At 41.0% G+C, this 25,468-nt stretch overlaps 2 protein-coding genes across 14 annotated transcripts in view; one reads left to right on the top strand and one right to left on the bottom strand.

The window, feature by feature from the left end:
- The window catches only part of MCPH1 (microcephalin 1), a 348,745-nt gene that overhangs the window by 208,799 nt on the left and 114,478 nt on the right, over positions 1–25,468 (bottom strand). The gene's annotated exons all lie outside the window — the stretch shown is intronic.
- Positions 1–25,468, top strand: part of ANGPT2 (angiopoietin 2) — a 57,030-nt gene that overhangs the window by 19,148 nt on the left and 12,414 nt on the right. For 2 of the 3 annotated variants that reach the window (XM_082444103.1, XM_082444105.1), the window contains exons 2-5: positions 10,733–10,888; positions 14,067–14,188; positions 18,812–19,044; positions 20,963–21,093. In XM_082444103.1, the coding sequence (XP_082300229.1) occupies positions 10,733–10,888; positions 14,067–14,188; positions 18,812–19,044; positions 20,963–21,093 (642 nt within the window). The remainder of the gene's footprint in view (positions 1–10,732; positions 10,889–14,066; positions 14,189–18,811; positions 19,045–20,962; positions 21,094–25,468) is intronic. The other variant, XM_082444104.1, reaches the window with a different exon arrangement.

The raw sequence follows: 25,468 nt of genomic DNA, 5'->3' as shown, positions 1-25,468 counted from the left end.
AAGGGGGGACATGCGTAAAGCTTCCCCATGGCCTTGCAAAGTGAACCGCAGTCCCAGCTGGACTAGCAAAATATTTCATCGGTGAACAGTAAATACTTTGATATATACTTGATACAGTTATCAAATTTCAGATCAAGAAATAAAGATGAGTTATAATTAGTAAAAAAAAAAAAAAGCTGTACTATTCTATTTGCCACTTAATTTGGTCATTGAATATTGTTCTGCTTTTGTTGCATTGTTTTCGATTAGAAAAAAAATTTTTTTTCTGTTTATCAGGTTTAAAATAAGTTGTTAAAATGCTTAAAAATGCATTACGGTTTAAAGAGTAATCTGCAAAACATAGCCTAATTAAACAAATAATCTGTATTTCTAATGTGAGTTTAAAAAAAGGATTGATCACTTTTAAGTTTCTTTGCTTTTGCAAAGCGCCGGCAAGTAATACGATTCCTTAAAGTATGCGCACACAGGCCACTGAATTATGTAAATAAATGTAAAAATATGAAAACTTTTATAGCTTTAAACCTTTGAGAGGACTGAACCAGAGGTCAAATTAGAGATAATCTAATATATTAGATGAGGTAAACTCTCCCTCCTTAATGGTTCAGAAAAGCATGAACTTTAGCTGCTATACAATCATAAAATTAAAAAAGCTGCAGCTACAGCTTTATGAACATGAAAAGCAAAATGAACACACTTGTCTAAATATTTCCCAGCACTGTTACTGCAGCAAGTCTGACTAGAGCGTGATGCTGGACGAAGCTCTCCATTTCCTCACCACACACAAGGCACCGTCACACACACTCGGCTCTTAGAAACGTCAGTCGGTGGAGAGAGTATACACATACATGTTGTGTCCATTTATTCAAATCCACCGTAAAGTAGATAGAATGGTTTTGGGGCAAGAGAACATGAACAGTTCAAAAGAGAGCTACCAGCCGTACCGAGAAAATACCGTAAGAACACATTTTTGCTGATGGTACATCAGTAGTACATCATCATATACAAGGGATGGAAGACTTTATCGCTGTTTTCATGCAAATCAATCGAGTGTACTTTGGGCACCTTCCAGTAGTATCCTCGCGTTCTCTCCGTTGGAATTCTCTCCACCTTTTGCTAGCAGAGGAGATAAGGCAGCAGAGGGGCTTGGCTGGAATCTGTTCCGCTGTGCGGGCGCTCAGCAGGGCGTGCAAGGCCCCGTTCTGACAGTTCTCAAGCATTCCCATCTGCATTCCCAGCGCCTCCCCCCATTCTTTTAAAGAAACAACACAAGCTTCCTGCCTTCCTTCTAAAAAACTAGTTTGTCTTGAAAGTATCTTCAAGACAAAAATCACTTAAATTCTTCAAGCCTTTTCCCTTTCATAGCCATCTAGTATAGTAATTGTGACAGTGTACCTTTATTTCATGTTAAAAAGAAAAAAAAAAAAAATCTGCTTTTGCTCCAAAGATGATCACACTATCTTTTTTTTTAAAAATTATTTATTTATTTTATTTATTTTATTTTTGGCTGTGTTGGGTCTTCGTTGCTGTGTGCGGCCTGTGTCTAGTTGTGGTGAGTGGGGGCTGCTCTTCGTTGCGGTGTGCGGGCTTCTCACTGTCGGGGCTTCTCCTGTTGCAGAGCACGGGCTCCAGGCGCGCAGGCTTCAGTAGTTGCGGCACGTGGGCTCAGCAGCTGTGGCTTGCAGGCTCTAGAGCTCAGGCTTCAGTAATTGTGGCACGTGGGCTCAGCAGCCGTGGCTTGCAGGCTCCAGAGCTCAGGCTCAGCAGCCGTGGCTCACGGGCTCAGTTGCTCCACGACATGTGGGATCTTCCCGGGCCAGGGCTCGAACCCATGTCCCCTGCACTGGCAGGCAGACCCCCAACCACTGTGCCACCAGGGATGCCCGATCACACTATCTTGTCCCTAGAAATCTAACCAGGATTTTTGCAAACCCACAGAATACAGAAAGAGCAGAAATGGGACAGGCATAAGTAACCTTTGCGATCTGAATACTTCATCACAGAAATGAAAAAGTAACATTGTTAACACTTGGTAGCAAAGTTTTCGGGTAAGTACAGGTACACCAGTGCAGTGGTAAGAGTCCTGGACTGGGCATTGGGTCACCAGGGTTTTAATTTTCACTCCGCTACCAGCTAACACTGTGATCCAGGGCCTAGAATCCTCATTCATATAATGAGAAAGTTCAACAATGTTATTGATTTCCAAAGCCTTCCTCCCCACCCAGCTTTTGAAGGTCTGTCACCCCACAGCCAGGTGACAATGGATGGATATATCTGTATCTACATTTATCTCCACACCTGAGGACATGTTTATAAATATGTATGTTCATGAATATACACATAATGTTTCAAAGATTCTGCCTGCCGTAGAAAGACACTGAAATAATTTACTTACCTTATTTTTTTCTCGGTGCACCTTAATTTCAGAGAGGCAAGAACACTTTAGTTTCATTAAAAAAGAAATCCTCAGTATACTGTAATCTAAATTCTTCAAATCTCGTTCCCAGAGCTGAATTTCAACGGCTCCCATTGTAATAACTGACAATTCAGTTCCTTTTATAAACGAGAGAACAGTCGTATGTTCCCTTTCTACCTCTGTAGGAAGCATCACTTGCATCTCCTAGGCTGAGAACAAAGTGTCCCAGGCACCAGACCAATGACGGAGCCTGCAGAATGTCTTCTGTGCCGTCGGGCATTTGCTGAGGTTGAAGGGAAGTCCTCTCAGTTGCGTTGGCCTGCTAAGCTCATGTTCTACCTTCTGCATACGTGATCGGTGATCGTGGCCTCGCTTTTGTCTCCGGCTCCACCCTTTCTCCAATCCGTTATAAACACTGACACTTTCAGGAGAGCTGCTTTCACGGCCGCTCTGTCAGCAACGTTACCAAACTGCACATGCCAGGGCTTTAAGCCAATGATCCCACACGACCTGGGGCCGGGAGCCGCTCACCTTGGCCTCACCTCCCATCACAGCACAGTCAGGTGCACGCGGCTGCGGGTGAGGCTGGGAGGGCTCCGGCCTGGGGTTTCTGCTCTCTGAATGAGGCCCGGGGGCGGCCCCTGATCCCCCGGAACATCTGGAGACCACGGCCCGTCCCCTGGCCCCCCCCCCACCCCCGCCAGCCAGTCTCACAGGGAGCAGTCAGTGGGCTTCAGGCCCCCGGACGCCCACTCCCCGCCTGACCCCCAGCCGTGGGGACGCCGGCGCACCCGCGGGCCCCTGCAGCACAGCACGGGGGTCGCCCTGCCCCGCGAGGGATGGGAGTGCGCTCTCTCTTGCCCCAGGCAGAAGGTTCTGAAACACATTTCCTACGGATCCTTAGAAGGTCCTGCGGGATTTGTCACCAATGCCACCGCGGTGGTCAAGGGTGTCCGCTTGTGTGCCGGCCTCCTCCACCCAGCTTCCCTCGCCTGTCCCCCTAGGCTGCTCCCTGGGACCACTTCCTAAGTAAACTTCCTGCATGTGTGCGTTTGTCTCGGGCTCCGCTTCGGGGGAAACCCAAGCTAAGGCAGCATGAGAATCAAAGGAGATTAAACATACACATATAGATATACACAGAAAGATAGATAAGATATAGATGTAGATACAGATAGGCATTTTACAGGTGTCAATTGCTATAACTAGCCTTGCCGTATATGAGTGTATATGTGACCTAACAGCATCTGCTGCATTTTATTTGCTCCTTGACTTACAAGTATCTGTGAGTGCTGTGAACCAGAGCCCTAGCAGATATTTGGGTAAATAGGTATGTACTTTAAGAGCCCAGTTAAGAGCTCTATCTTGTGTAAAACATGACCCCTTTTCCTATATGAAATGCCCAAACAAATTTATGTTGCTATACCAGCCTCATTATGCTTGCCTAAATTTAAAAGGGATGCTATTGATGAAAAATAGCCTTTTCATCAGTAGGAAATGACTGGAACATTTTGAGGGGAAAAATACATTTTCTCCTTAGATTTTGGAGTGATGGTAAGGGCAACATACAAAGAGGCGAAGAGATAGTGTATGTGATAAAAAAAAAAACACAACACAATTAAATAATGAAAAGGAGTATATAGTTATGCCCACAAATAAAAGCAAAGACATATGACTTGATGGAGCACAGATATACTGGTGAACTCAGATTATTTACAACTTTATCTGTCCCAGGAGGAGGCGGACAAGCTATGAACTTCAGTACGGCAGCAACTAGTGACTACGGTGCTCTGCCTTATCACGTCTTCCAAGTTTACAGTCAGCACAGGGCACACTTTTAGTCTCTCTGTACTAGTGAAAATAGGAACGGGGTTATCTAGACACAGGCTCAGAGAACAGAATGTCATTCACAAATGATAAATAGAAAAAAGTGAAAACTAGGTCAGAACAAATTAGTTGTAGGAAGCGCTTGAATGATCCTCTGTGGGGTGGGGTCCATGTGGTTATGGCGGACAGAGGCAGGTGTGCTTACGAACCACTCAGAGAACCTGTGCTGTCAGGGCCTAGCTTCCCTTTATATCCCATCTGCCGGACCCTGGAGAGGACAGAAAGGGCCAGAATGGAAGGCAAGTGGCTTTGATATGGGCTCTTCTGGAAGACATGAATTCAAGTATGGCATCAATATAAAAAGGACATGTAGAGACTCCCCAGCTCATGGGGTATTTGATCATCATCTCCAAAATGTGGAGCAATGCATTTGCCCCTAGTCCCTTGCAAGGTCTGAGATGACAAAGGTTTGCCTGAGACGTGCATCTCCCAGCCCTTCCCCCTTTAACATCTGCATCTCTCCTTAAACACTGCTGAGGACACAACTGCTTGGGCAGTCAAATGTCCAGATTAAAAAACAAAACAAAACAAAACAAAACAAAACAAAACCTTATATGGAGGGAGAAGAAAGCCCAGTTTTGCCACTTTTCTGTCTGAAGACCTCCAAAGATGTTTTAGTTTCCTCATGACAGGGAACCAAGAACATTAGGTCATAAGCCTTCCAAACAGAATATCCTTTGATTTAATGATCTCGCGTTCACATTTCCAAACTAATTATCGGAGCAAATGTTTTGCTCGTTGTTACTAGTGCGGATGGCTGGAGAGCGGCTTCAGGATTGCTGTATCCCAAGCAAAGAAGAACGTAAACCTGTAGTATTAGGAGGTTTAAAAATCAATGAGACAAAAACGAAATGTTTTTGATATCAAATCGCAACACACAAGGACGTGGGGCTCTTTGAAGAGAGCGGGCAATGGTGTAGCATCTGACTGCAGAAAGGGCAAGGCCTCCTGGCAAAGGAGATGCAGACGAAGGCCGGAGGGATGAAGCAGCCTACGTGGTCTGGCACATCCAGGAGGCAGGTGAGCACAGGACGTGAGGCAAGGAGATCACAGGGCACAGGCCAAGAAGGGTGTGTGCTGCGCTTTGCCTCACAGGAGCAGGTGCAGTGCAGTACGTGAGCTGCAGGGGGATCAAGCTGCACCCAGCGACCTGACTCTCAGGCGGGATGGAAGCAGAGTTAGGGGCTGCGCCACAACCCAGAAGACAAAGGAGGGCAGACCTTGGTGGGAAGAAGGGATCAAGTCGGAGGGATTAGTGAGGTAGGAAAAAACATCCTTTTTGGGGGAGGGGTGTGAGTGGAAGAGACAACAGTTATAGTATCTGTTTCCAAATTGAAATGCTATAGAATAAAATGTTTCCAATGAAACCTCAAGTTATTTGTTAACTTCCTATGGAAATTAGGTTATTCAGATGGACAAAACCTAATGAACTAAAAGGCATCAGGACACGGAGCTTTGTTTAAGTAGAAGTGATCTCTCAACCAGGATCTATATAGTTGGTAAGGGACCAACATCAAAATCTTGAAGTTAGGGATGATTTTTGTATACTATCTATGTTTTCCTTTCCCCAGCCAATTCCGAGATTACTTTCCTTTTGGTACAAAAAAATGATGATGATAATCTTGGTGAAAAGGAAGATAGCCAGGGAAATATTTTAGTGTGTAATCAATCTGCCACAGTTGCTTCGTAAATGGACTTATTTTTCCTGTCAAATTTGATCTTTCCAAATGTTTGGGGAGTAATGAAAAACCTCAGGACATATTTTACATTGAAAAAAATATATATGCCTATGTTGTGTTAAAATATTTTCTTCTGGCTGCTTGAATTTCAATGTGTGGCCAACTTTTAAAAGATGGTGTTTAGGGTGTAATTCTTTTTAGCGAATAAAAAATAATATCAAGCAAGAATCTATGCAAGTATAAGCATAGCAATAGCCTTACGAGGTTCATTTAAGTTTGGATAATCCATCTGAACCCGAAGGAAACAGAAAGAGCTCAAGGACCCACACATGGAAGCGTGCTTGGACCATTAATTAAGACGAGGACAAAATGAACGTCCACACAATTCTTTCTAACTTGTAATGGGAACCTTTCCGAGGCACTTGGACCCACAAATGAGAATCACTGCCTAATCATCTTCAGACATGAGGGCAATGTCAAACATTCCTGCAAAATATGAGTATGTGAAGCCACCCATGTGAAACGAGAAAGAACCATATCCCTCCCTGGGGAGGCTCAAGTGTCTTGGAACTGTTTTGATAAGAGTGGCTAAGCGCAAACAACAAGGACGGGAAACATTTGCAGGAGAGGGGGAGCTGGACGCTGCCAGCGAGAGGAAAGATCTCATTTGCTTCATATTCTTTCTTGTACTGAGACCTCCTTATACCAGAGTGAACTTTCATTGGGCCGATTTCTAGATTTCTGGGTTTCAGTTGCAGACAATTAAATACAGGAGATACTAAACAAAGATGTTTTTAGGCAACAAACTAGAAAAGAACTAATTTGTCAACCTCAAGAGATGGGGGAATTTCAAAGCACATGTATCCGTGTGGATCAGCCAAACTGGCTTCATTTCTAGATTTGGTCGTATGCTCAGGCACATGCAGTGATTTAGGGAAAGCCTGCATTAAATGGGCAATTTTCACACTACGTAATGAATGTTCAGAGTCTTTCTCTCTAAAAAAAATTACTACTAGTCTTTGGGGGTGAAAAATACCCATTTGTCATGTCCCAGGAGATAAAAATCGTCATTGGTAGTCTTCGCATCTAGGCTTTTCTATTAGTAAAAATGACCCCCTCTCCTTCCTTAACTATGTGGTAGGTGGTCTATCTTTTTCTTTAAGGCACTGAGAAGCTTGGACATTGGAAGGCACGCTCACAGCAATTTTGGGATGTACCACTCTTGGCTGTTAAAAGGCAGGAAGTGCGGTGTGCCCTCGGGGTTGAACTACCAGTCTGCTCCAGGCACCCCAGTCCAGAAGTGCCCATGTGAGACTGGGCACCTGTGGTCCATGGAAAGAGATGAACTCAGTAACTGAGACATGGAAGCAACCAACAAACATCAACTAGAGTTACTGTGGTTGTTACTCCTGCTACCGTTTCTGGGACTAAGTACGTTCTTAATTCTTAGAGTACTCAACTGTCATATCACCCATCTCTCTTAAAAACCTTAATTTAATTTCGCTGCGTCAAGGGTGAAAGCACAGATCTTGCTGAGAATCAACGCAAAGTATCTAATACTTGATTTTCCTGTTTGTGTTTTACTTTTCTCTCAAAGACTTCAATTAGTTAGCAATTGGGTCAGTATCATATAGAATTTTACTTTTTTTAGTTGTACATATTATATAAAGAAACTATATATGTATATACTATATATAATATCTATATACACATATCATGTGTATACACAGATCTGTAACGTGCTTCAGTGTAAGATTAACCTCCGCCCCGCAACATACCATACACATATACTTTCACACACACATAACTCGTACACAGACTTCGTCATCCTGAAAAGCTGAAAAAATAGTGACTTAAAAAGCATTTATATTCTATTGTTTTCAAGCTTAGAGAAAGATGTGGCCATAAAGTTAAGAAATTTTATTTTAAAAAGTTAGGTCTTTTATGTCTTAAAGTTCTTGAGTCTAATTTTAAATTGGAACTTGACTTTAAAATGTCAAATTATAAACAATCCTCTCATGTGTCTTGTTGATTGTAACCACATTTGACTCATTAGTTCTACAGTCGGGGTTGAGGATGATGAAGGATTCATTTTCCCCTTCTAGTTATGCGATTTAGAGCGAAACAAGATAGAACCGTTTTTATTTAGCTCTTAAGTACTCAAATCAACAAGAAGATTAAGACTTACTTCTACTAGTTTGTAACTTATTACTTCAGAGTATGTACTTAAATCAAACCCCAGCTTAAGTATATCTTTACTAGTTCGAAACTTCCCAGAATAAGTCTTTCTAAATATTATCTTTGCTGGGTGTTAAGAGTAACTAAGACAACTCTTCTGGATGACTTACATAGCTTTAACTTTAACCTCAAAAATTCCATTATTCCCATGGTAGTGAGAGAGAGAGAGAGAGAGAGAGGGAGAGAGGGAGGAGACAGGGAGGGAGGGAGGGAGGGAAGGAGAAATTACAAACTTCTATCCATGAGCTGTTTTATATCATGTATTTAAATTGTAAAAAGTTACAATTTTTAAAAGGCGGGGGAAAGGAAAAAGGAAACAATGAATTAAGAAAGAAAGACCACAACCGCCAAAAGGCCTGAGCTAGTTAGTACTAGCTAGTTAATAAAAGGGTAACAAGGGTTATCATGCTTCAGAATATATGAAGTCTATATTATACATGTTTGTTGGACTGCCAAGTAGTAGTACCTGATTTTTTTTCCTATGGTGGTCTTTTCTATTTTGACCACTTCTCACATTGAGAAGTAAAGGCGTCAACTACAAGATTTTACAAATGATCAGGATTCTAGTAATTGTCAGGTTTCATGCTATATTTGATCTGCCCAAACCAAGGGAGAACCAGGGGGTGACTGTGAACCATCAAGATAACCAGCACAGAGGGAGACGGGCAGTGCGTGGGATGGAGCCGATGCAAACCAACATGGAAACAGTAGCCCTACAGCTCTCACACCAACCCCGACCCTGCACCACCACTCAGGACACAGTGTGTAAGCTGCACCAACAAAGAAGCCCTTGATTATCAGGAGAAACTCGACCCTGTCCATTCCATTTTCTCACTCTTATAGGCAGAAGCATAGAATTACTCAGGGGTTAACACTTTAGGAGAAATAAGGTTTGATGACTAGCTCTATGAATGGTTTCTCTGCAGAGAATCATGAGTTGTAAAGAAAGGCACTATTAGCAGATTTTGTTTATAAATAAGCAGTTTTATAATCAACTTTCAAGTATCCAATTTAATAAAAAAATTTTTTTGAGTTATAACTATGTGAAAAAGAAATGAAAATAAAAATAAGCTTTCTGTCCTCATGACCTTATAGTTTAGACCAATGACTGGAATTGTGTCTCCCATGATTGGATCATTAAGAAAAACAAAGAAAGGAAATGAAATTTTAAGTACCTAGAGTTATACATGCACAATGCCTTTAAAAGCAGAGCTTAATTAATCCTTAAAACACTCCTCTGACCAAACCGAAACCCTTATTATATATACGAGGACACTGTGGCCCCCCCTAAAGTTGAACGACTTACCTAGAGTCCAAGGAAAATAGGGGAGCAGGTGTGCACAGCCTGAAGCCCACATGTTCCTTCCCACACACCTGGCTGGCCTGCATTTGTATTTTTTTTTTAATTAATTAATTTATTTTTGGCTGCATTGGGTCTTCATTGCAGCACGCGGGCTTTCTCTAGTTGCGGTGAGCGGGGGCTACTCTTCGTTGCGGTGCACAGGCTTCTCATTGTGGTGGCGTCTCTTGTTGCAGAGCACGGGCTCTAGGCGTTCAGGCTTCAGTAGTTGTGGCTTGCGGGCTCAGTAGTTGTGGTGCACGGGCTTAGGTGCTCTGCAGTATGTGGGATCTTCCCGGACCAGGGATCGAACCCGTGTCCCCTGCATTGACAGGTAGATTCTTAACCACTGCGCCACCAGGGAAGTCCCTGCATTTGTATTTAACTGTATATTTTTACTGCCAAAGACATAGGCATCTATACCCATGGCAGTGAATTAGCTTGACGCTCTTGCATGTAAGCGAGTGTTCAAATGAGCAGGCATGCCCTCGGTCCATGGGAGAAGAACCAATCCTGACGGTCATGTGAGATAATGAACAGACTAGACTAGGATTAAGTCTGCCTGATAGAGAAAATGACGAAACCGTGAAAAATGCACACGTTAGGAGAACTTAACAGGTCTAATGTGTGATGACCTCAGTAAGAGGGAAGGTAGGGGGGTGGTCTCTGCAGAACGTGGCCCTGAGTTACAGGGAAAATCCAAAGGTGCATCCCTCCTCATACTCTGTCTTAGAGAGTCTTCTGAAGCCTGTATTTTGAGAAACCACAAGTCTAGAAAGTGGTAGAAATAGTGATGCTTCTTCGTACCAGATTTTCATTTCCTGCGTAACGTGGATGCAACACAGCGAAATCCTGGTGGCCCTTCCTGCCGCACGGCACGGCCATCTGCCCACCTCTGAGCTGTGGTCTTACCACCTCCCTTGCCTGTGTGCACTTCTAGGGCTATCTGAACCATCTGTCTCCCACACATGCTGTTACTGAGCTGCCAGATTTTGAATTAACACAAAATCACACTGTCTTTTACTGCTAGTGATAAAAAAAAAAACCCAGCAAGATTGCAAAGTCAGAGCAAGGCACAAGACTTCCAAGAGGTGTTTTAAAAGGCAGGGAAACTAATTAGGAATAAGGTTTCTGATCATTTGACTCATGACCGTCTTCCTGACACTTGTTCTTTTCTAGCTTGAGAATTACATCCAGGACAACATGAAGAAAGAAATGGTGGAGATACAACAGAACGCAGTGCAGAACCAGACCGCTGTGATGATAGAAATAGGAACCAACCTGCTAAATCAAACCGCAGAGCAGACCCGGAAGTTAACTGATGTTGAAGCCCAAGTAAGTAGTGAAATAGGAAACATAGACTGGCCCAGCCAGACAAATACTAGCGCAAAATCGTTACCTAATGAAACAAGGGAAAAGCAGAGAAAGCGCGAGGATAGCGGAAAAAAGGATGAATTGATAAGAAATTAAGAATTTGTGTCCAGATAGAAATTTAAAATCAGGAAATATATTTTCATTTTTACTACTGAAGTTATATTACCTTTATTCTACTGAGGACATACAAACCATTTTCATGTTATTCATACTTGACTACAAGAGAGATGTTCCTCTGCCTCACTGGTATTTTCTGGACTTGAGATAAACTTTCCATTTCTGAGCCCTTCCCTTTTTTGTGCATCTGAGACATGAAAAGCACTGAGGCAGAGTGCTAGAAGCTTTGTGCTTAACCCTAACTCTTGAGTTAAGATGAAAGCTAAGTCTCACAGAACTGCCAAAACAATTTGTGGTGTGTGTTTGTACAATTTGTGGTGTGAATTTATAGAGAGAGAAGCAAAGAGAAGAGTAAGAAGAAGTGGTTGAGGCCCAGAGCCTTGAGTTCCATGATTAATTGGATGCACGAATCTCAACAAGGCACTAGCTTTCCCTGGCCTCTGAGGTTGTGACTATGAAATGGGGAGACTGGCCAGGTGACTGACTGCCAAGTTCCCTTTTAGCTTTAAGATTCCATGAGCTATCAATTAATAGTAGTAGGAAAGAAGAATATGAAATATGAAAATATTAGAAGAATAACAGCAAAACATTAAAACAAAATTCATCTGGAGCCATGCTGAATGACAAACGATATGTGACCCAATAAGAAGAGTCCGGGTGGGGAAAAAGTGCTGCTGGGGGGATTTATGGAGATGCTTCAAGTTCAAGCCTTGTTATCGGTGAAATGGCCTTCTGGGTCCTAACCCTAGCTTCTTTATAGGCTTATGAAGTTAGTATCTTCCTACCCTGAGTTATAAATAATGCTAAAAAAAAAAAAAAAAACAAACAAATGTAGATTTAATTGTAAACGATCCCCATGACATATTATTCTTATGTGCTACTTAAGCTAAAAGACCAAGAAATGCCAAACATCAGTCAGGAGGGGATAAGAAATAAAGGAACCGATAAGCCTTCCAACTGTAATAAGCCCACGTTGAGAAGGGCACCAGCATTCTTTCATTGTCTCTCTGAGAACTACTGGATAAGGTAGAGAGAACAGCAGGGGGGTGGTAGGAGAATAAAAGATTTTTATCTGAATATAGAATAAGAAGTTATTTGCTTACCACATCTTTCCATAACATCAGAGCAGTTTAGGACAAATATAAGTATCTTACACAACAGGTCACAAGGTACTGAAAACTGTAATCCCCAGAGGTAATAAAATCCAAAAAGGAGAAGACACAAAAATCTAAAAGTAAATGTACCAACATATCCATTGCCAATTATTAGAATAAATTAGTAATGTTTAGGCCACATCCCACCTTTGGGTAGTAAAACTGATGAGCAATTAAGCCCTTCAAAAAGCTGTCCTGGAAGTATAACATTGCCTATGGTTCAGATAAGAGAAATAAAAAAGTATAAGATACAGAGCAATGATGTAAATCTTTGCCATCCTGTGTAAGTTAGGCTTACTAGCATTTAATGAGGTTTTGTTGGGTCACATGATATAAAAAAATCTATTGTGAAACTAGATATCATCTGATCCAGGATAACAGGAAAATAGGAAGATGGCTGGAAAGAAAACAGCCTATAATGTCCAACTGAAAACATTAAGACGGCGGAGCCCAAGCAAGGACATCAAGGGACCGAATTACGTACCAACTTACTTAAGGCATCTGCTGGGTTGTTACTATGTGAAATGGGTTAAATCCAAACATGAAAATTTCTGATATGAAGATTCTTCCAGCCTGTCAGGGTGTCAGACTATTAAACCAGACTGTGAGGGGTGGTTGGAGGCCTGAGAACTCAGAGAGAACAGACAACCACGTGACCTGGGTAACTTAGAGTCACCTGTAGCTGGAGGCCTTCGGAAAAGTGATGGAAAACATTGCAACTGGTCCTGGGTGGGTCAGGACCCACATGCCATCCTCCCACCCCTCCCCCACTGAACTCATTTTATAGCTCTTAGGAGCTAAATAAAAGACCGAGTTTCCAGGTCCTTCTATCAATAACCAACACAGAATGTCTGGGCCCAAAGAAGATGTAGGCCAAATCTATATTCCGGGTGTTAATATTAAATCACACCCTGAAGTTGGCCAATGCCTTTATTCATGCGCAGAAGTGCTCATGGTATGAAGGCATCCAGCTTTGACTAAGGACCAGACCGTCCCTAAACCTGCACGGTGGGGCTGGGCTGCCGCTTTCATGAATGACACAGACCCCGAGCAAACAATGCTTCTTTCAAGGACCCTCATTCTGGGCAACAATTCTGCCTGACACTTACACATGATGTCACATCCTGAGTAACCATGACACAGAGGATGTGAGTCATGGACTCTTCCTGCTAAAACGCAGCCAAACGCGAAAGAATTCATTCTTTAAGTTGTTTGAACACAATGGGAACAGAGATACCGCACGTGGTCTATGTCAGAAAGGCCCACAAAGCAAAACTGAACTCCTACTTCATATTGATGTTCTTGCTTCCTGATGGGTTTACATGATTTTTAAAATAGGAAAAAGAGCAATAGAAAAGGGGGGAGGGGAAAGAAAGAAAGACTAAACAAGTGAATACAAACAAGGAAATGCTGGGCTAAAAATGAGCTACGTTCTTATAGAGTGGAAGTATGTGACTTCTGAACACTTTGTCTACTGACAGATGTGAAAACAGCATTTTGTCTTGAGCAGAGGAAAAGCCTTGTTTCATTTATCAACAACTTCCGATATATTAAATATGACCATTTTATACTCTCAATTATCTCACTGTGTGAAATGGTAAAACATGGCAGAACAAGAAAATGAACATTATTTGACACAAACACCATTGTTCAGAACTATTAAACCCTTTCCAAAATACGTGATGAAAAAAATGTTTAACACACTCTGATGTAATCCAGCACAACAAGCCTTTTCTGAAAATGAAAAATATGCCAAATTAAGATGCTTGGGTAAGTAAGTAACATTTTAGTTATATTTTCCTATAATTTAGATGACTTTCTATCTAATTAAAAAATAATAAATAGGAATTTTATTTTGTTACATTTAGGTATTAAATCAGACAACAAGACTTGAACTTCAGCTTCTGGAACATTCCCTATCTACAAACAAATTGGAAAAACAGATTTTGGATCAGACCAGTGAAATAAACAAACTGCAAGATAAGAACAGGTAATGAAAATACAAAGAAATGTATAATCCAGAACTGTACACTTTCTAGATATGAAAGCCTATTTCATATGACTATTAATTGTAAGTGTGGCTTCCAAAATGCTGAATTTCTTAACGTATAATACAAGGATCAGAAACCTTGTGAGGGGAAGGTAGGGAGAGGCTTTGGAGAAAAATACTGGAAGGGCATCACCTTCTAAAACAGTCCTCAACTTTGTTTTTTAATCCTCTGGCCCCTTAAAGATTCTCTTACACTAATCCTCCAAATTCTACCTCAATATTATGCATGAATCTATGGAAAACTACTGCCAGGGTTGTGCAGTAAAAGTCACACTGGTTGGGGCAATTTGATATTAACTTTACCAAGTTCTTTGCCTCTGAGGACTTAGTTTATTCCAATGCAAAACCGTCTACAGCAGGAAAACTACACTTTATTGTAAACCAATGCACATTTCATGATGCAGTATTTACTCTTAAAGCGTATGATAAAGTAAAAACAAAAGTTAATACTAAATATGGTTATATTAATATCTAAATAAATATTTAAAAATCCCAAGAAAACCAATACAAAAACTAAGATTATGGATGACCAATGGGGATGGTTTTCATAGGTTTATTCCAGGTGGGGACATATGAGGATAATTCTATTCACATTCCAGGTGTGCTTACCTCCTTGTTTCTAATCGGGATATGTACATATGACATAGAGAATGGTCAGGCAACAACACACTCTAATTCACAATTAAATGATTCTTTATTCTTAACCAAAAATGACTGTAAACTCATTGTCTTATAATCATTCTTTCCTGTTAATCAAGAACGAAGCTGAAACAATTCTGTCTTTTGAGTAACAAGTTGGACTCATTATGATTTAGGGTTTTGAAAATCAAGTAGATTTTTATTCCAAATATCTTAACGTTCCAAATTTTTCTCTTCTGCAAAGTAATAAATAAAAGTCTGAGACTAATAATTGAGATATAACAGTCTCTCTAGTTTCATGTTGTTAAAATGGCCTTATTTAATGTTCTTTTGAGTGGGCTGCAGTAATGCTGGACGCCCTGGTATCGGACATGGATCCCACCATAATTTTCTAAGTTAGTACGCAAGGATGCTAAAATGATCACTTACACACGTCAGTTACGTTACCCAGGCACCATCTTTGTAAATTTTTGTCAAACTGTATTGCCCTTTGCCTAAAAAAGTGTGCATCTTATTCCCAAATCAAGACACACTGCTTAATATTTTCATTTACCACAAGGTGCAAACTTTCCTATACAAAGTCAACCTGAATTGCTGTAAAAAACAATTGACAACTTTCACTACGTTTTTTGATCATCCACGATTTGATGAAATTCCTTTGTATGTTAAAGCTTTACAATGTGCAAAATAGTGATTGCAACCACACAGAAACCTGCTGTATTTTCTGATAATTCTTGCTTAAATGATCCTTCACATTTTTTTCTCCTTAATCCTTCACAATTTTTCCCAGGTTAATTGACATTTGACCAGTAGTGTGCTTTTCCAATAATTTCACTCCATTTTTATATGAAATTATATTTAAACATCCCAACATTTTCTCCGTAAAACTACCTTGTCGAATAAACATCTCTAACAGACTAAAATCCTACATGACTTGCAGCACCAGAGCACCACAGCTTAGACAGCAAACATCTAACTCAGACTGGAGTTGCATAAGAACTGTTTCTGAATGACCTGCCATAGTGCAGACACTGAAAGGCATAGCTTTTATCAGCTGACTTATAAAAACCATATGTAACAAATCCAAATCTATACCTGCAGGAAGAATAATCATTTTAGCAGCTGCAGAAATCACGCCGTCTTTTGTCACAAATATGAAATGAAATGGCAATAATAATGTTTTTTTCATCAACAACTGTAAGTAAATAAAAATAAGAAAATTGTGTTGATGATTCTACCTCTTTCAGTGAGTTTGGCGTGCTGTTTTCAGGTGCCTTAAATTTTGACTAGCCTAAGATTTCATCTGCAGGAACATCATTACAAAAATATGTGAATGTGTTGCACGTTTGACAAACCACATTTTAAATTATCTTCAGTAATTCCCCCAATGTACAATTGCCTTCTTCGTGGAACAGTTTCCAATGAAGTCAAAGTACTTATTAGAGTCAACATTTTTCTGAAAATTGCCACTATAACACTTTCTGATTCACCAGCTGAAGTTGAAAATTACTATGCCTTTTTCATCTTGTCATCCTTTTTTGTTTTTTCTTCTAAAATAAGTGATTGATTTAGGGGCTACTTGTACCAGTTCAGTTAAATTGTGATATTGTTATATGATTATTGTTATTGAAAAATGTTGTCATTGACACTGTCCCCTTCTGAAGAGAGGCAATAAATACTCATAAAAGGGAGGCTTCCCTAGTGGCGCAGTGGTTGAGAATCTGCCTGCCAATGCAGGGGATGCGGGTTCGAGCCCTGGTCTGGGAAGATCCCACATGCCGCGGAGCAACTAGGCCCGTGAGCCACGATTACTGAGCCTGCACGTCTGGAGCCTGTGTTCCGCAACAAGAGAGGCCGCGATAATGAAAGGCCTGCGCACTGCGATGAATGAAGAGTGGCCCCCATGTGCCACAACTAGAGAAAGCCCTCGCACAGAAACGAAGACCCAACACAGCCATAAAAATAAATAAATAATTAAAAAAAAAAAAAAAACTCATAAAAGAAACATGATTCAGCCTTGATGTTTCCACCAACAAGGATATTTCCCCACATTTCTCAACAGACCGTGAATTATGTTAATATAAAGTTAAGCTGTACCTAAGTCCAACTGTTATGGTGATGATCAAATTGATCATCCTGTATCAGAAATTCAAATAAGATGCTAATAAGCAAAGTGTCAGGCAATGCAGGCATTCTCCACCCTGCCCCACCCTCCTCCCATCACCCGTCAACACTGACCATGGCATTTGCTGCGCTGTGCAAAGTTCTTGCTATGAGTTTATGCTCTATTCTCATCTGTTTTATCCCGTTTATTTAATGTCCTTTTATTAAAAGAAAAAAAAGAAAAGCTTATTGCAACCCACTAAATTGACTGCACAAGCCAGTAACAGGTCCAGATGTGCGTTTTGCAAAATGTTGCTCTAAAATCTGATCTCTGAGACGCCTTACAGCCTTAAATGCAATGATACATGGTGCTGCTCACGACCAGCCTGGTCTGGGATGACCCGGTGCTGGGCTTAACTCTTCAGTACCTGCTCGTACTTAATCGTAAGATTAAATCTTTTAGATCAGGATGTGATTGACCTCTGGATTATACTGGTAGAGGTTTGGGAGAAAGAAACAAATTTTTTTTTTTTAATATCCATCCCAGAGTATTCATACTCTCATTCACACTGTGGACCGTGTGATCATCACACCTTTCTTTTATGCCTCTTCGTAGAATATTAAAGACAACAAAAGATTGGCTGGATAACAAATTTCAGCAACATCACTTTGAAGGCAGTATAGATTAGTGATTTTAAAATGTCCGTACATTTTATGTTAATTGTCTAGGTGAAGCATTGTAGGAGCATATCCTATTGCCTGTACGCTGATGGTCCTAGAAATGATTTTAGGTAGAAAAGAAAAAAATTATGCATTTATTTTTAGGTTACCTTCTGCTTATGGTAAGTCATCTTGGTTTTTAAATCAATGAAAGTGATACACAAGTTAAAAAAAGTAAGTTAGCTGATATCAGTAAAAATATTAAGAAATAATAGTTGAAAAAATGGATATGGAGAACCTGATCAAAGTCGAAAGCAAATGTCTGCATCACGGTAACGGATTATTTCTTGACTTGGTACTTTGACAGTATACTTATTGTCACACACTGGTTTACAATGACTATTGGACTGGGATAAATTTAAGAACTGCAACTGATTTCTAATAATAATAATTATTAATACTGATTGTTAATGCTCATAGGTAAGACCTGTAATGGGTAGTTTGTCCCTTGGCTGAGTAATGTTGTTTCCAGGGTTAAAGGTTCAGGAAATGTTACTGCCCCCAAAAAGGAACAACAGACCCATGGATTATTTGAACTAGAAGGGGTCTCAGAGAGCATCATCTAATCTAATGCCTTCACTATGGATAGAGATTTATTTCTGGAGGTGGACTTTCCCTTAGATAGGTATACACCTGCGATCCAAGGAGGGGATGGCCTGCCCCAGGTAACCCAGGGGGTCACGTGCAGAGGCAAGGTCCTCAGCCCGGGGCTCCCCCCACTGACCCACAGGTGTCCCCAAACCAAGGGTTCCTTGTCCTTGTCCACATTCCTCTTCAGCGGAACCATGGTCTTCAAATGCACTGCATGCGGTAACTTCTAGCTATGAACCTTACATTTTCACTGGGGTACTTTCTCCTCATGTCATATCTATGTCCTCTATCTGATCTCAGCAAGTTTGAGAGCTTCTTCAGGGCTGTGGCAACATCTTGTCACTTTACAACTCCTTTAACATCTTAACAGAGTGCCTTGGAGAAGCAGAAATTCAATAAATATAAACGATTGTATAAGGATTATGAAACTGATTAGCTGTTTACAAAGCACTTGGCTTTGATGGTGATCAGAGAACCCTTCACTAACTACCAATTATTTCCCTTTACAAGTTTCCTGGAAAAGAAAGTTCTAGATATGGAAGACAAGCACATAGTCCAACTTCGGTCAATCAAAGAAGAGAAAGATCAGCTCCAGGTGTTAGTATCCAAGCAAAATTCCATCATTGAAGAACTAGAAAAACAATTGGTGACGGCCACGGTGAATAACTCAGTTCTGCAAAAGCAGCAACATGATCTGATGGAGACAGTGCATAATTTACTGACTATGATATCGACATCAAACTGTAAGTAAAGTTTACATATAAGTTTTTCTTCAGTTTTATCTGCCAGTAGTCGACGAATCTTTCAAAATTTTAAAAAAAACTCTCATCTTCAAGAAAAAGCACATTTCTCTTACATATTTCATATGAATGCTTTATAGGGTCTCAATATGGAATCGATTAAAAAGGAGGAAGAGGGGAAGGGGAATATATATTTATACTAATTATTATGAGGCAAACCAACCCAAACATACTTTTGTTCATGGGCTCAGAGAGTCTACTTTTAGTTAGTTCCATTGCTAACTAGATGTTTGGGGCTGGGTAAGTTACTAAACCATAGTGGACATTTTTTTTATTTTTTAAGAGGGAGAAACAATCCTAGGCCCGTAGGGTTGTTGTGAAGATTAAATGAGATAATATTGGTACTTGCAGTAACTGGCATAAGATTGGTACCCAAGAAATGCCAGTTTCCTTCTCTCACCACATCCTTAACTACATCTTGCCTTCCTTATTCCTGTTTGACCTTTCAACTTCTCTTCGATATTAGAGGGAAGAAGGGATGCATCTTCAGTCATTAATTAGAGACATGATACACAACCTGTGTGGTATTTTTAAGTTTTTTTTTTTTCTTAAACATTGGGCCTAGTTCTTACTATGGTCTGTTTCATAGTGTCCTTTCAACTGTATTCTTTTGACACAGATGCACTTTACATATGATTCATGTAGAGACCCTCTTCACCTCCATAAGAAATATGTTCTCACATTTTCCTTGACTCATACAGTTATCCCCACTTTAATTACAGAAACATTTAAATAAGGTTTCTTCTTAAACAAGGAAGCAAACAAACAAAAACAGTAGCACAACCTTGTGCTAAGTGGCAGGTTTCACACCAGGTGGCCAGTTTGCAGCGTATGCCTTCCAACTAGAGTTTCACTCTCTTATAATTTAAAAAAAAATCATATATTTTTTCACATTCAGAGAAAAGGAAGAGACAATTATCTGATGTCTGGTGGGACCAAGACAGTGTGAGGTATTAGCCTGGATGAGCCAAAGTAGAGAAAATCACGCAGCTCAGATCCTGGCAGAACGAATGAGCACAGGAGAAAGAGCAGCAGAACAGGCTTCGTCTACCCCGTGTGCTTCCGGCTCGTGTGCAGACGGGAGCCCCCACCTGTGATGCCTGCCCACGCCACCTGGTCCAGACACCTAGGCTTTTGTCCGTCTCTAGAATGACGTACAAACACATACCTGCAAGAATACATACACGCAAACACTTTTTCAATGTGGCAAAAAAGGGATTGGGAAGTCTAAACGTTGAGAGCAGGATAAAAATTGGAAAGAATTTCATAGTCCTAGACTTTTTAGACTTAAAAGGAAGACGCAGATAAATAAATGTTAGGTTCCTCTTTAACGCAAGCTATTATGAGACGGTTGCTAAAAATCCAAAGAATACTAAATGTCTTCACCCAACGGTCTAAAGAAACGTATAAAGAGTTGGCCTCAGAGACACAAAAAGAAAGGAAAACCACCCACACCACTGCCTAGATAGGATGTGGCTAATGGGCTATGGATGCAGCCACTGTAGAGACAACACTGTTTTTAGGTACATTCTTTTTTATTCTTCTGTAATAACTTTATCTGATTCTACTCGAGATGGAAGAGTTTTTAAAAAGTAATAGTTTATTAAGGCTGATTGTGAAGTACTTGCATTACATAGTTGATGAGAAGAAGAAGGAAGTATAGATTATTGGTAACAATCTTTGAGAGTTAACATGAAACAGGCTGAAAGAATAACTTTTGAAAGGCTAAAGTACTAGCATCTCCCTTTTACTTACTGTAAGAATTCAAACGTAATAAAACTTAGCAAATGAGTGCATCTCGAAATAACATACTTTTATCTTTCCATGAACTCCTTTTAAAAGCTTTCCTATTTTTAAAAAGCAGCTAAGCACTCCCTCATTGCTAAGGAAGAACAAATCATCTTCAGAGATTGCGCGGAAGCTTTCAAATCAGGACTGACCACCAGTGGCATCTACACGCTGACGTTCCCTAACTCCACGGAGGAGATCAAGGTAAGGCATTGTCTCCCATTTTCACCTCCCTGGCTTGAAGCAAGTCGTTTTAGAAGTGGAGCAACTGCAGACATAGTTCACATACCCCGGATGCATCCCAGCTCCACTCAGAGCAAAGCAAGAAACACTGACCCACGTAAAGGTCTCACCAAGGGCTCCGAGTCCAGCCACTGGGCACAGACACTGACGATGCGTATGAACAATGTAGAAATATCCATCTTATTATATGTGTCTACCTAATATATAAGATAATCTACTTATTTTCTCCTTGCATTTGGCGTAGTCATGCAGAGTGTCAGCTGTTTGCCTTGAGGTGTCAGACTCGCATCATTAACTTTAAAGAAAATGTCTTCCAAAATACCAGAGTTTGAATACCCATAGTTTATGTTTCAATCGTTATTTCAAGCAGCAATGGTATTCCATCCAAAAAACAAAAGGCTTGTTCAACTTGCAACTAACACAGTCACACACAAAATTTCTCTTTGAGACAGCCATGGCACCTTGATGTGCAGAAGTGATTTATACTCATTTCCATTTCATCAAACAGAATATAAAAAGACGTGCCCGCAGCAGTAGAGGTTTAATAAAATTAATACTTTGTACTGCTTTGTCAGAGACATCCTGAAGTGAAATTGGCTTTTTCCCCCCAAACTGCAAGTGTGTGACTGAGGAACAGAGTGACTCCGGCATGGTTTGCACTGTTTCCTTAGTTCATTCTAGGGCGATGGCAGTTTCACCCTCTAGTGCTTTTGTACCATCAGTGCAAATGCTGTCACAGCCCCAAAGGCCAAGGACATGGTTATGGAGACAGTTCTGACCCTTTGGACTTCCTGCAGGGGGCTCAAGGCTTCCCTGGGTGGGCCATTCTTACCCCATCTGATGGGCTGGAAGACTTAAATCACACCATCAATGAGAGCAGGTCGTTTTCTTCCCAAGTACCTGGAGTTTCCTTCAAGGTGGAAGCTCAAAAGTGAACCTAGAATTAGAATTTACCATCAGGAGAAGCTAGTGTACAGCTTAGCTCGGTTTTTCTTGGATATTCTGGATTTCTCAGGGAGCATGCCTCCTGAACTTGCTTTGGGAGATGTTAAGCTTTAGATGAGAAAAAAAAAAAAAGTCACTTCCCCGGGGAATATTTCAATGTGGCTTTGATAAGGTAAAACAACATTACATGAGAATCAGTGTGAAGTGTTATATAACTCTGGGATGACTGTATATGTTAAATGCCTATAAATATGTTTACGTCTAACTGTAAAAGCAGCTACACATTGAATGAACAGAAACACTTACAGAAAAGGCACTTGACGCTGTATCAAAATGGAAATTTTAAAGGCTCCTGAAAGTATCATCTCTTTGAACTCAGGGCTATCCTCAGTATTTAACATTGTAATAAAGAAAAACACTTTAAAAATACAAACAAGGGCTTAAAGACATCGAACTTCAAATAGTAACATACACTTGATTTTGAATTTAAAAGATAAATATTCGATTTATCTTGAATAATAGCACAATATTCTTGTGCTATTATTCACGATAAGACTTTCCAAAGAAAGCTTTCTAATTCATTCATGCTGCTTTAAATCAACCTTGAAAATCAGTTAATGTCCCTAGCACCCTAAAAGCAGTGTACTGGGGGGAGAAAAAAAACCCAAATATTCTGCTGCAGATGAACAAGTAATGAGCAGACTCTATACTAAGCCCTTCAGTCCCCTCTGCTATCTGGTTCTCATGGCAGCTCTCTGTATGCTATTGTCTGCCACCAGATGTTGGTCTGTTCTTGGTCTGGAGGTAAGGGGACAGGAGTGACATGAGGAGGAGGAGGATGGAGAGTAAAGTGGGAATGCTCCCCGATGCAGACCCAGAGGGACCATCAGCTTCCTACTGCTGTGTAACGCTTCCTGCCTTAGTGCGTGTCCCTGCCCCAGCTCGCCGTAGCAACTCCAAAGGCCTCACTGCCGGGAGAAGAAGATATACAGCTCTGGGGTCATGTGGTGTCAGGCCACGGCTGGAAACATTAGGATTTATATACGCCTTTTACACATACGCAGTGAAAACAACTCATTGACACAGCCGGGAACAACAATCTTTGCAGCCTCAATTTTTCCATCTCTAAAATATGTGGTCCAGATGAGTTACCTCTGGATTCCCTTCCAGACTTCAGACTCCATAATTCAATCTGAGGAAGTCCGATAGATTTGGGTTTAAGTTCTGACTCTGCCAGTGTGTGCCTCTCAGCACGTCACTGCACCTGCGTGAGGCTTCCGCCTCCTGACCTGCGACGCGACGCGGTGCCCCCTGTCCTAGAGGGCGGTTTCGGGGTGGTGACGGAGATGAACACCCAGGACAGGGCTCGGCGCGTGCCATCCATGCAACACCCGAGCACCAAGGACCCGAGGACCTCTCCGTGGGCCAGGGCACCCGAGCTTGGCCTGCTTCCTCTAACTCAAGGAAAGAACGTTCAACAGATCTCTGCGCAGATCTTTCCCAAAGAGGCCTAAATATCATTTCAACTTCATTTTTGAAGAATTCATTAGGTTTTTGTACAAGATAGACATTGCAAGATGGCATTTATCAGAAGCATTAGCATTACGTTTTTGCTTGTTGGAGACATAACAGTTTCCTTCCCTAAATTGCCCAGGATACCCGACTCCTAATGTTGATCTTTAATCACGCATTCACCATGGCCTCAGAGCCGAAGCATAACATTTCAATCAAGCGCTATTTGCTGAAAGAAATCAAGCTTTAGAGCGAGGTATCAGGTCCCTGGACCACACCATGGTGTGCTCATCAAAAGTATTAACCGCCCTCAGGTTTGCTGTAACTGAGCAGTGAGGTCATGGGCATTATCCGAGGACTTATGCTTTTCCGACCCTGATATAATCTGCTTCATCATTTTCATCTGTACCTTCTGGCTACGTGTAGAACTCTACTTGAACACTATCTTCCTCTGGAAGCCTCACGAGCCAACTAACCATAATACTTCAGTTTTTATAAACGCTCTGTTCTTTTTCTTAAGCCGGACAAAGTAATATTAAGAAAACGTTCTCATGATCCCGTCGTTGTCCCTAATGGGGTTAGAGGATACTATGGCTCAGACCCCAGCTCTTGGTCTCCACTGATTTCCACAACAAGATGGACTTGTTCTCTGATTTAAATATCAGCGACTTCATCAGAGTGATTTTGACATTGAAGAAGCAAGTATTAGAATGAGGACAGGCTCACTGAGGACAGTGTGCAGTCCTTTTACCCCCTAGCACGCCTTTTAGGATACAGGGGAGTTACCGTGTGTGCGCAGGACTGCTCAGATCAATGGAGCTTATTCAGCTAGTTTACTAGACACGTTGACAGAAGTGAACAGTACTGACCATCTTGTGGACCAGAGGCGAGCGAGAGACAGTATTATTCATGAACTGATTTCAACTTGGAGCTGCATGGAGGGACTTCTGACCTATTAACAAAAGAGTCAGGTTCCTCTGTTTTCGGAAGCGTGGGGGAGTATAAAACACATCGCAGAATTAGGAAATTAAAGAGACCTTATTCAAATCCTATATGCCACCTAATAGCTGAATGACTCTGATCAAATTAACCTAACTTTACCAAATCTTTTCTCCTTTCAAACATGCAGAATGATAGCATCACAGCAGAGTTGCCGTGAGATTACAGATAACATACGGAAAGTACCTAGCCTGGTGCTTGGAACAGAGTGATGCATAGCAATGATAACAACGATAATTAATAATAATAATAATCACGGCAACACAGAGAGATAATAAGGGGTTATATTAAGCAGATCAATTTCATATGGCTGATTAATTTAAAATGGGGAAATCATTTTATTCTTGATAAATATAATTTTCTTTCATGGAACACATGTTTCGAAACATGAGGATCATTGGGAAAGTGATGATGGGCCAAGTGTCCATCCTGGAGAGAGTCTGGAATGGAGGTGGAGAGAGCGCAACAGGAGAACCAGTGCTGGGTTCCAGCTGCTGCTCTTGGTTCCACTGGAAACAGGATGGCCAACGAGCGCTTACAATGAAAGGGCAGGTCTAGGTGCATTCTGGGTTCTCCTTTAGCCCCCATTCTCCAGGATTTCGGCTCACAAATGCAGTAGATTTGACGTGTAAACTTACTCTGCCAAAATTATCTCCATTATTCCCCCCAAAGACCATGGAAGACAACAAAGGAAGACTATTTCTAATTGTTTTTGAACCTTAACTTTCACATTTACTACCTTGTAACCTGTAAGGAAATACATCTTAACTTTTTGGAAAACTCCTTCGTTCTACTATAATCTCATTATTTAAAACTATTTGTGTAATCTTATTTTCAGGGGTTTTTAATTTCGTAATAAAACTCCAGCTGAGTTGAAATT

Source organism: Balaenoptera physalus (assembly GCF_965194825.1).
Source record: "Balaenoptera physalus genome assembly, chromosome: 21".
Taxonomy (NCBI): domain Eukaryota; kingdom Metazoa; phylum Chordata; class Mammalia; order Artiodactyla; family Balaenopteridae; genus Balaenoptera; species Balaenoptera physalus.
This window is presented reverse-complemented; position numbering and strand designations above follow the sequence as displayed.